The sequence below is a fragment of the Typopeltis vanoorti genome, chromosome 15, assembly GCF_054136105.1.
Source record: "Typopeltis vanoorti isolate ZY-2024b chromosome 15, IOZ_Tvanoo_1.0, whole genome shotgun sequence".
Lineage (NCBI taxonomy): Eukaryota > Metazoa > Arthropoda > Arachnida > Uropygi > Thelyphonidae > Typopeltis > Typopeltis vanoorti.
Window position 1 is genome coordinate 66,325,201 of NC_143563.1, and position 13,242 is coordinate 66,338,442.

Sequence of the window (13,242 nt, forward strand, 5' to 3'; positions counted from 1 at the left end):
CTTAGATAGAGGAGATGCATATACAGTGGTGTACTTGGATTTTACAGAAGCTTTTGATAGACTGCCACACAAAAAGCTGTTAAATAAATTGAAACAGATGGGAATTGGATAACAGACTTGTAAGTTTGATCAGTGACCGGCTGTCAGTTAGATATCAGAAAGTTGTATATGGGGGGGGGGGGGTTCAGTATCCCAAAAGAGGAAGGTCACTAGTGGTGTACTGCAAGGGTCAGAGTTTTGGTACCATTGTTGTTCAATTTGTATATTAATGATATTGGGATGGGTTTAACTAGTGGTATGCAGCTGTTTGCAGATGATACAAAATTGGGGATCAAGGAGAACAATGCAGAGCAAGCATGTTATGGCCTTACAGGAGGACTTGAATAGATTGCATGAATAGGTAGGAAAGAGGAGCTATCAGTTCAATGTTGTAAAGTGTAAGGTTTTGAAATTTGGTAAGCAATGATGGGATGCAAAGTATACACTTGGTGGGGAAACTTTAAAGGAAGTAGAGGAGATGAGAGATCTGGGAATGCTGGTGGACAAGGACCTGAAATTCAGGGACCACATTGTATAATTTGTGAAGACATCACATCAGATAAATAATGATAATGATGCAGAGGACCCTGACATGTAGAAATAAAGAGGTTATGATGCCACTGTGTAAGGATTTGATCAAGCCTCATATGGATTATTGTATGCAGATTTGGTCACTGGGTTTTCATGATGATGAGGATATATTAGAAAGAGTCCAGAGAAGATTCACAAAGGTGGTCAGTGGTCTTTGGAGTATGAGGACAGATCAAGAGAATGTAAATTGCAAAGCCTCATGAATAGGAGGAAGGAGAGATATGATCGAGATATATGAGTTAGTCAGGAGTTATAAGGTTGACATGGAAGAGATTTTTCACAGAATAGGAGAGGGGGGGGGGATAGAATAAGGGACCATCTCACACCCTCCTTATACAGTTTCCTGGGATGAGAAGTGAGGAGCAGGTTCTTTGCATGGAGAGTGGTTGGTGAATGGAATGTATTGCCTGAGTGTGTTGCAAATGTAGAACACATTGAATCAGTTTAAGGCATGGTTGGATGAGCATTGTGCACAACTGTGTGTACCTCCCACAATGAGTCTGACTCCTTGGAGGTCAGTATAATATTAATAATAATAAAAGCACAGACCTTCCAAGTCTATAGATATAGACCAAAACTGAAGTTCAACTCTTCCTCCCTTCTTAATATCAACTGTGGCACACACAGTATCAGCATTTTAGCCTAAAGCTAAAAGACAGTAAGCGAAGAAACGGTAACACTGTGTCCTACCATTGGAGTGTTTAGTTTGTTCCATGTCACAATGTTTTAAATTAATCTGAATTAATCTTTAATTTTAATTAAGATATAGAATAAGTGACATCAGAATTCTGTGTTTAAGAAGATACTCTGTTTTTTTTTCCCTTCCCCCAATTTGTATTATGCTATGTACTCTGTTTAAAAATGCCTTGAGGCATACCACATAGCAACCAAAATTAAATACCGAAAGTGAAAAGTAAAATAGAGAAATTTGACTTAGTAGACTTTCCAGTCTATAGATTACAAACATAATGAAAGGCTCCATCCAATTCTCATTTGTGTTATTTGTGATACTGCATTACTGGTTGAAGAGAAGCGTTGCAAAACACAGAAGTTTTGATTATTTTTAATGATATTTCCACTTGCAAAAAGTTATCAACATATAGGACATTATGTATCTTTGGTGGACTAAGAAGAATCTAAGAGAGACCTGCTCTAGTAACTAAACATAATGACCTCCAATAACAAAGTGGTCTCACACTAGTGATAAAAATCATCTATTCATGACATAGATTGCATTTGCCCACCATGTAGGCATATTTATATTATTACAAGTTCAAACATAAAAGGAAAAAAAAGAAAACATTGTCAATCTAGACATTTTCATAATTTTTTTTTTTTACTTCAGAATCTATAGCAGATAATTCCTTTTATATACTGGTGATTATTAAATATTATAATTAGTGATATTAAATTCTTAATTTATCTTTTTCTTATCTTACGTTATCAGCTAGCATAAGAGCTCCAGCTTCAATTACAAATTCTTGAGACTCCTCATCTCTAACCACAGCTGCTGTAAGACCAGCAGCGGTTGAAGCTTTTCCACTGGTATATACAGCTCTAGGTGAAAAGTCTGTCACTTGCCTGAAAGCAAGATGTAGGTAATATAATAGACTGACTATTCCTACTACTACTACTCAAATAAATGAATTTAGCTTTTAGTGCATGCAAAATTATAGCACACTAAAATGAAATTTATAATGCATTTTATTCTGTCAACTGACTCTGAAATACAGATATACCATAAGATCCATTAAGAATCATAAAAATACAAGAAATACTGTAGAACTGATAAACTGGAAGTGAGCAGCATATATATGATGCCACTACTTCTGTACTCCCCCCATTACATGCATATAAAAATGTACAGGTGCCAATGACATGATACTGAATAATGAATGTATAGTGGATTTGTATATATATGTGCCATGTTTAGTTTGTTCTGTCACATTTTTTAAAAATTAATCCATGACAGAAAGAAAAAGGAAAAGAACATATTTGACTGTAAAAACAGAAATTAAAACTGATATATTGAATACCCATCATGCACACTGACAAAAAAGAATATAGTGTGAAAAAGCAAACTGTATCAGCTATTCACAAAGCTGAAGACCAGTTAAAATTTTATAATTGATGTGATTAATTTATGTTATTACTATGTACTGTGTAATGAAGTAGTTATTATGCAATAAATAATAAATGCAATATGTATGACTGACTGTATATGTAGCGAAATTTGTTTTTTCACACATAAACAAGAGTTATGTTGTATTTCAAACTACAGTATGTAATTTGTTATTTAACAGACCTCTGATTTTGTACAGACACTATTTTATAAACTTTTTGAATCAGTGGACTTTCTAATTTTATGGATGGACACCCTCTTCCCCTAATTAGTTAAATCAAAAATATACTAAAAGAACAAGTATTTTGTGAAGTGACGTGGAATGTTTAGGGAGGCTTCTCTTTTTTGCATGTGATTGTTCTTTGCATGACTTTTTCATATTGTAGAAGTGTCTATATTTAAGTTTCTGTGAAATATAGTGCTATATACCCACAGTGGCCAAACTGCGGCTTGCGAGCCGCATGTGGCTCTTCTTAAGTTTTATTGCGGCTCAACTAACAAATAAAAAATATTTACAATTTTTCTTAATTTTCTATTGTTTTTAATTTAATTTTTCAATTAACTACATTACTGTTCAGCAATGTAGTTACATTTATATTATCTTGTCAGAAAATTTAAATAGATACATTAAAAGATACAAAAGAATCAACTGACATTACAGACCAACCACAATTAGCAATTTTTATTCGTTTCGTTCTTGAGGATGGAGTGATGTGGGAAGAATTATTAGATTTAATAGCATTAAAAGATAGTACTCGTGGCGTTGATATTAAGGAAGCTTTTGATGTTGCCCTTAAAAATGTTCCAAAAAAGTAAATTTGTGGCTCTTAACAATTTCTGGGTAGGTAATTATGGCTCTTGCTACAAAAAATCTGGCCACCCCTGCTATATACTACCAATATTTTTTCCACATACTGTATAGTGTTATGTTATAAAAGACTGATCCCTCCTATTTCCTCCTGAAAACAATATGTAATTCATAGACAAACCTTTACCATAAAACCTAGACAAGCAATAAAGTATTAACTTTCAAACAGAAACAAATACAGCACTGTTTGAGAAATCTGTTTATCAATCAAGTTTATACAAAACTATGTTACAGTAAACTCATGCTATAATGATACTGAAGTGACTGAAAAAATGGTTTTTAGAAGAAAGAAAGGCTTATTACAAAAAACATAATTACTACTATGGTTGGACTTTTTTTGGTAGATTGTTATAGTAATCAAGTTTGCTACAGTGAGGATTGACTGTATTATCCTGGAAGTTACATTACTTCTTAACATTAGATAATATTAAAGATCTAAATGAATAAGAAGAACATTGTAAAACCTTCCTGAAAGAAATTAATACAAAATTATTCCTTAAGCTTATTTAAACATTAACCGATTAATTTGGAGGAAAACTGTTGATTGGTAGTTATGTAGTACTACTATCATAATATCCTGTACACCTTAGAGGGGTACATGTCAGGAATTTGATAATGATGCTTATTTAACATGAAGGAAGCTTTGTATACAGCCTGTGTAAGTATTGAGGATGAAGGGCTGGGAAGTAAAGAGATGAGAAAATGTAGCTAAACTAAAATAAATACTTGAGTGACATGAAAAGAATATAATCTAATAAACAACTGGCTCATGGGCAGAAAAGTTTTCGGCAGCATGTGATAGGTTAATTTGCTGAGAGAAGACTTAGCTACTAAGCTAAGAACTTTAGCTTTATTTTTTTTTTTTAAGTTTTATTATTTTTTTATATCTTAGACTAACAATTTCAAAATTTCCTTTGTGTTACTTTAAATTTTTCATGAGGTTTATAATTTTGTTTGTTCTGTAAATGGAAAATAATAGTAATAATAAAGGGGAAATTTTCAAAAGTGTGAATGGAAAAAAAATAATGGATCAACACACATTTTCAGTGAGTGAACTGCTTTTGTAATATTGCAGCATCTGAAATAAGTATATTTATTAAAAGCAGTTCTTGGCATCCACTGATCAGCTATTATTGTTATAACAATGCATCAACATGTTATACAGCATTTACAAAAATAACCAAACATGCAAATAACATAATAAAAATATTAAACTAAAGTAATCTTATTGTCTTTATCTAGAAAAATGTATATTTTATATAACTGCAATTAATGGAGAAATTGCAACTGGCAGAAGACTTGCATAGTCTATAAGGAATGTGGAGAACTGACTGAGAAATTGTGATCTGATGTCCAATCCTCACCTTCCCATCATGCATCCATTACATATCCATTTTAATGGATATCTAATGAATACAAGGAAAGATTGGTAGTTTGAGACTAAGACTTTGTCAACCAAACTGTAAACTATATTGGCTGAAAGTGGTACAATACATTAAAGATATCATGTAGGCTGTCCAATTATACATGAGGACAAAGTTAGCTACTAGAATAACCTTAATCTCAACAGAAGTGAAGCGAGGCACTATCAAACACAAAAAGCACTAATGGAAAAGTGAAAGCAAAGGAATTACATAACTAAGAAATACTTATATACATGGTATCACTGGTACTAAGAATAAAACAAGTGAGATCTAAAAACAATTATAAGGTGACTTATGCAGAGTGGATGTCATGGAAAGGAGGGAGTAGCTATAATAGTCAACATTAAGCATGACACTGAAGTCTTGAATGGGATTCAAGTAGAACAATGTGAACAAATCTCAAACTGAGGAAATTGTACGAGGCACTATGGTCCCATGGAATGTTCCTAGTAAAAAGAAATAGAGAAATTTAAGTCAGCTGCCATCATTTATAATAGCTGAAGACAAATTCAATAGTAATGGCAAGTACTTGCTAGATTTCTATTAAGGACATAGATCAGTCATTATACTAGCATCATGGTCTAACAAAAATGTGCTTAAACTGACATGGAGAAAATACATACAAATCAAGAAGACAATTGCTGCTGATGATATTATTGTTGATAGTGATGTTTTCAAATCGGTCCAAAAATAAAAGTGTCCAGGATATTTCAAATAGGAAGTAACCACTATCCAGTGTTGATTACCTCACTAAGCCATGGGGGGGGGAGCAGTATACTAAAGTTTTTAAGCAACTTTGAGATGTGAATGAACTGTAGATTCCAATATACAAAAATTAGTGGTGAGAAAGTGCAGTCTGGAAAGAAACTGCCCCTTAGAGACAAAGTGAGAAATTCTGAAGAAAATACTGTATTTACTGACTCAGCTAGGGAAGTATATGATAAAGTTATCAGTAAAAAAAAATATAAAAATAAATAAATACATAAGAATTCCATGGTGGCTACAAGAAGTCAAAGAGGCAGTCTGTGAAAAAACTATAAATATAGAAGAAATCATAAAAGTTCTCAACTAATTAGTATTACTCTTAACAGAGAAAAATGAATGAAAAATTAAATGCAGCAAATGATAAAAGAGTGACAGAAAATATTCAAGGTAATGCAACTAGGAATACATATCAATACTTGAGATAAAAAAAGACATTAGAAACCCAAAATATGGAAACACAGCTGGAGTAGGTGATATTTGTCTTGAAATATTATATAAAGTTTTTGCAGTAAATATGCTGCATAATGCAGTTTACTTGAAACCCAGATGATTTTTTATTTTTTTTGTGGCTCCCACCCATGAAAAGTTTCAATGAATCTATAGTGCATTTGTACTGTGGGTGGGTTAAGGATTTTCTTCTATTTTCAATTGATTTTATTTATTTTTTAGTATTTTTTAATTTATGTTTTACCAGATCTGGGAACAACCCTGCTCTAGAGACCAAACATATTCAAACCACTTCAGGCATCCAATAAATGGGGAGGTGGTCTCACATCAGGTGATGAAATCTATCTTCCACCTAAATAGCACTGATGTTCACAAACATCCATCCCAGGATGGGATTCAAACCCACAGCCTGTTCGTTGGAGAGCAGATATGCTAACCATTTGGCCAACCAAGCCAGCTTGAAAGAGAGCTCTTATTGTATCAATTTAGAAAAATGGAAACAAAACTAAATATGAGAATTAGGAATTTTCCTGATTAGTGTTCCAAGAAAGATTTATGTGAACATTCTTGGAAAAGGATAAGAAAAATTGTTGAAGGGAAAACTGATAAAGAACAAGCTGGAATTTTGCAAAAATAGTAGTTACTAAGATAAGATTTTTATCTTATGACAAATAGCTGAGAAACCATGGGAACAAAATAAGGATCTTCATATAAGCTTTGCTGATCTTAGCACATAAGGTAAAGTTATTTGAGCAATAAAACTGTATGGTGTGAGTAGAACCTTATACAGAGCAATGTACAGCACATATGCAAGTTGTAAATCTGAAGATAGTTCAGTGTTAAATCAAATTTAAGGCAGGGTTGTAGGCTATCTTCATTGTTATTAAATAATCTATATGATCTGCAACATTAAGGAGAGTAGTATTAAATATAATCTTCATACAGGAGATATTAAGCTTATTTATGCAGATAATGTTATCCTTCAAAAATAAATCTGCTGCATGTCTTCAAGAGTTTTTACCAAATAAAATAACTGTTGACAAATTCAATATGAAGATCAGCAATATAAAGACTAAAAATTGTGAAAATAGTTAGGACAACAGAAAACATTAACTGTATTCTCAGTAGTGAACCTATAGATCAGATACCCATTTTAGTATTTTCATTGCCAAAATAACTAAGTTAAATATGGAAATTGATCACAGAACAAGTAAAGTTGGTATGGTTAGAGAAAAGTTGAAATAATTTTATATAGAACAAGACAGAAATCAATCAAGAGCTTGATCAGAAATAAGAGTTGACCAAAAAATGAGACCACAAATAAGAGTTCTGAGGAAAATTAAGTGAGAGAGCAGGTGGAATCAATGACAGAATCATATTAAAAATGAAGATATCAAACAAAAAGAAGTTTATGTTATTAACAATCAAAAATAAGCAGAAGTAATCTAAGATGGTATGGTCACTTAAACAGGATAGGAGATAAAGGGTTAGCAAAAAAAAAAAAAGTGTGTGTGAAACAAAAACAGCAGGAAAAAGATCCAGCAGATGGCAAATACAGAGAAGAAGCAGTTAGGAGTGTTTTAGAAATAGCCACTTGAAAAATAACATAACAATTACAGAAGAAGGTTGTTGACTGGAAATAGTCATGAAATCATAATTGTGCTCGATTGACCACCATAATGTGTGGTAAACTCTGAAAGTATACAACAAAAGATTATTTGATTTCAACTGTTAGTTCAATGTATGTTTATGTAACAAGCATAGGCATCATTGTAACTCTGATGCTTTTTATTTTATTCCTCCCATTACTACATTCAGTTAGCTAAGTCATTTGATTTAGCTCTAGCCCATAAAATGTGTGTTATGTAATTGTATCGGCTGTTAACAATAATAAGGCAGCTTTATGTCCCCCTCCACTTTCACATTAGTAAGATTACTCATTTTACTTTATTTCCTGATTTAACAGAAGACCACATTACTTGGATTTCTATAAGTCTTATTTTTTTATTTATAACAGAAAATTAGTAACTAGTAAAAAGCTTATGCTTTATAGCTGACTATTCACTGTCCTGCTCATAACGTGACAAATTAAATGTTTACGTTACTGATTTAATATTATTAAAAAAAATCAGAATATTCCTTGCCATAAAGCTCAAACCTTTTCTCTTACTGTTAATCTTAGAGTATATGAAAATAATTTCTAGAAATCCAAAATCTTAGTAATCAGTTTTTCAAGAGAAAAAAAACTAACAATTTCAATAAGTTATGATTTTATAAGTAAATATACATGAAAAGTCTCCATAACTCAAATGGTAATAATAATGTCCTTTGACCAGAAAGCATAGGTTTGAATCCCATCTGGGATGTGAATATCATTATAAGAACTTTTCAGCTGAAGGTGAGTCAGATGGTGTCAAGATTGCACCCACTCCAAAAACTTGTTTTTCATTCTAAGTCAGAGAATCCACACACATATGCAGCCTTTGCAAGAAGCATTAAATCCCTATCATAATATTAATGGGATTTCTACAAGGCCACATTACTTGGCAGCAAAAGCATGCGGATGTAACAAGTTGATGGAAGATGAGATGTATACATAAATAAAACATTTTTTTTTGTCAATGTGAGATGAGTCATGCTAACTAATTAACATCAATTAAAGCATCTTAAGTTTTAACAACAAGTTTATTATTGACAATGACTATACCAAACCATTATAACAAATGACAAAAGTCATGACGGAATAGGCACAATGCTATTACAAAAAAAATTCACTATAGCAAACTTTTCTTGTAACCCCTCTGAGTTTGCTATAGTAAGCTCACTGTACTCCCCCCCCTTTTTTTAGTGCTCTAATTTCTTACTTACTTTAAAAACTGACTCTTTGCAGTACTAGGATCTCCTACAACGCAAACATTAATATCACCTCTCAGTGTGGTACCTTCCAAAGTAGTTTTCGGAACACCACCAAACAGCATGAGTAAAATTCCTCTTTTTACTTCATCATTTCCTGTAAATGAATTACTGTCAAATTTTCTGAATCAATAAAGGTCATCTCAAATGAGAATTTGATTATAACACCTTCAATTTCTGATTAATATTTCAATAAATACATCCATAAACACAAACTAATACACTGAAAATTAAAATTACAGACACTCAAACTCCCAATACAGCAAATTCCTATGAACCAAAGAAAGAGTTCTATAGTAGGACTGCTTAAAGGTCAAAGTTAGATAACCAGGAGGAGACATCCACATAGCCTGTAAGGAAGAATGTGGGAAAATGAATCCTAGCTTTTGATGCAGTGTTCATCCTCACAAGTCCTCACGGTGCACTCATTAGTGGGTATTCATCTGAATACTAAATAACCAGAGGCCAGGTTAACAATTTTGGATTTCACTGATCAAACTGTATTTTGTACTGGCTTAAATACAATGATATAACATAATCAATTATCATTGAAACTGGAGTTTCACCTAGATAAACAAAAATCCCTACTGCTTTTGTAAGAGAAGCACATCATAATGAAAGTCAGCTACTGGAATAACTTGAAACTGAAAAAATTGAAGAAAGCCACCATCCACATAATGGGGGGAGAAAAGTCAGAAGACGAATTACAGAAATACCGTGTTGACATAAGTGATATCACTGAACAAAGAAGACATAAGTAGGAAGAAGGATTTTCTAAATAATAAACATAAGATATTATATTCAAACAACAGTGATCAGAAAAAGTAAGAATTAGCTATGGTATTCAACACTAAATATGAAGATAAACTTCTTGAATGGCATACAATTTCAAGTAGAATAGAGTGATGTGAGCAAATTTCAAAATGGGAAATTGGACACCGAGATTTATTTGTGCTCACAGATCTACAGAAGGTTCTAGTAAAGAAGGGAAATTTTTGTCAAGGTATTAGAGAAGAAACAAAGAAAGAGCTGATTCTAGTTGGAGAGTAAATAACAGCTTAGGAAATTAATCCAGATAATTTAGAAATGTTTTGTGAAAATTTGGAGAAAACAGCAGAGCTAATAAGAATGGTAACTACTTGTTTTATTTCTGTTCAGGATATGGACTAGTCATTACTAATCCCATAATCTAACATTCAGATTTGAAATAAGAAGTTATCACCATCTAGTTTTGAGTAGGCTAAAAATAAATAAATAAAATTTTAAAAAGAATGAAGTCTAGCAACTTTTAGAAGCTGATATATAGAAATATTATTGAAAAAACAAAGTGGAGATGGAAAACAAGAACCACACCTCAAAAACAAGAACAGCAAAATATGAACATACACTGATTCAGCCAGGGAAACAAGTGGTGTAGGTGTCTGCAAGGCAATCATGAAAGAGAAGAAATCATATGCCAAGTTCCTGGCAAGTATGTCAGCATGTGCTAAAAAAATATATAGAAAAATGTAAGAAAGATAAGCTATGTGTAAATGTGGCTGAACAAGTCAATGGAAAACTTTAGAAGAATATACAGGGAGTCCCATAAGTTTTGAGATATTTCAATAATTCATAAAAATTAGAAAAATTGGTATATTAGAGCGCGGTTTGCACAAAAGTGAATTGCAAGGAGGGAGATTTTTTTTTTTTTTTGTGGAGAGAAAAAAATGTACTTCAAATTTTCACCAATGGAGGGCACTGTGCCGCTTGCATCATTTGCAAATACATGTAAATGAGAGTTCTATAAAACGCAGGGTGTACTGCTGACAGCTCGTAATGAATGCGTGCAAATTCCCAGTCATTGGGGCAAACAATAATTTTTGTGAAAAGAAAAATCTGTTGCTGTGATGCTTACATTGGTGGATAAGACATTGCTAGTGAAGTTGTCTTACGCAAGTGGGGAATCGGTAGCAGAAGTTTTACGAAAGTTTCGACCGCAGAAAAGAATAAAGAAAGGTCAAGATCCTATCATTCCTGCCAGACTATAGTCTCTAATATGACATTTCAAGAAAACTTGAAATTTTTCAGATTGCCCTCGAACATGCAGACCAGTGTTATCTGAAGCCCGTACCAGCGTTGTGGTATCGAAAATGAATACCTTAGTGGCACAATCAACAAGCGGTGTAAGCAGTGCATGGGAAGCTGCAAGAATCACAGGTATAGCATAAACGTCAATATTTTTCATCCTTCATGGTGCGTAAGCATCACAACAACAAATTTTTCTTTTCACAAAAACAATCCTGTTCACCCCAATGACTGGGAATTCACATGCATTCACCATGACCTGCCAGCGGTACACCCTGCATTTTTTAGAACTCTCATTTGCACGTATTTGTAAATGATGCATGTGGCACAGCATCCTCTATCAGTAAAAATTTGAAGTAAATTTTTTCTCCTGGCCAAACAAACCTCCCCCCCCCCTCCTTGTGATTCATGCAAACTGCACTCTAATATACCAATTTTTATGAATTATTGAAATATCTCAGAACTTATGGGACACCCTGTAGATGATAAACATATAATTACAGCAGCAAAATGTTCTGGAAACTCTTGAAAAAGTTTAAAAATGGAGGAAATAGTAATGTATAAAGAATCAAAAATCATAAAGGTGACATAAAACTGCAGATAATTACATTCTGGATTAATTAATTTAAAACAAATATTAAATAAGCAATGACAGAACAGTCACTGCTTATTTCATTGATAGAATAGTGGTAGCAAATATGCAAGAGAAACTGTCATGAGTATATTTCAATGATGATAAGGAAAAAAAAAAACTACAAAAATCCTGAAATGTAGAAACATAACAGGATTAGATGCTATTAAACCAAATAAGTTTTTCAGTGGCTACACTGCATAACTCAAAAGATCTTTTATGTTGCTCCCACCTATGAAAGGAAGGTTTACTTGTAAACCTACAGTACATTTGTACAGTAGGTGGGTTAAGTATTTTTTCTTCATATTTTTATCGACTTTATATATTTTTTGTTGTATTTTTTACAGTCTGGAAACCCTGCTCTAAAGACAAAACATGGAACTTTTAAACCTTCAGGCTTTCAATAAGCAGGGAAGTGATCTCACACTGGGCAATGAAATTCATTCCCACCTAAAGACAATAACAAGGGGGGGGGGGGATTCAAACCCACGGCCTTTTGGTTGGAGAGTGGATATGATAACCACTCAGCCAACCAGGTCAGGGATCAGATCAGAAGGATGAATTCCAGATGATCAGAGTTGAGCTCTCATAATAACTATCTATAAAAAGTGAAATAAAATGGGAATGAGAATTACAGAATTTTCCTTTTGAGTGTCCCATATAAAATTTTATGTAACTATACTTCATTGTGGAAGAAAAACTTGGGAAAAAGCTGAACATTAAGTTATATATCAAATCAGAAATATTCAACTCAGTTCTATACTTTATGCATATGACGTTATACTCCTAAATAAATCCAACTACACTGAATAACTGAGGTAACAAATTTTATATGAAAAGTAGCAATAAAAAAAGATACAAAAACTATGAAAATAAACAGGAACTTTTGGAACACATCAAAAGTATCCTCAATTAGGAATCTGTAGAAGAAATCAAACAATTTAGCTATTTAGGTACAATTTTCAATGAAGAAAGGAAATTAAATATGGAAATTGATAAAAGAATCAATAAAGCTGTATGATGAGGAGGAAGATAAGAAACTGATATCAAATAAGCAAGAAATTAGGCAAAACAATAAACAAGCAACATATAGATGGTATTTAAATTAATTTTAATGTGCAAATCTGGGAGTTGTCAGAAATAAAACAGTTGATGAAAGACTAGAATAACTCTCAGAACAAGATATTTTATCTCTGATAAAAATTAAGGGACTTGACATTATCATTCAGGAGTGAGTGAGAAGAGTTAATCTAAGGTGATTATGTTAGGTCACTTAACAGAACACTAAAGAAAGGTCCTATGGTCCAATGAATCCTTAGAGTATCAGAATATAATATCATTTTTGCAGAAATTTAAATGTAAAACTGGCTTAACTTTA

At 32.7% G+C, this 13,242-nt stretch overlaps 1 protein-coding gene across 1 annotated transcript in view; it reads right to left on the reverse strand.

Moving 5' to 3' along the window:
- Mcm6 (minichromosome maintenance 6) overlaps nt 1–13,242 on the reverse strand; it is a 168,193-nt gene that overhangs the window by 75,094 nt on the left and 79,857 nt on the right. Inside the window, exons 9-10 of the mRNA XM_090405865.1 lie at nt 9,125–9,266; nt 2,070–2,211 (exon numbers count right to left, since the gene is read on the reverse strand). Of these exons, the coding sequence (XP_090261991.1) occupies nt 2,070–2,211; nt 9,125–9,266 (284 nt within the window). The remainder of the gene's footprint in view (nt 1–2,069; nt 2,212–9,124; nt 9,267–13,242) is intronic.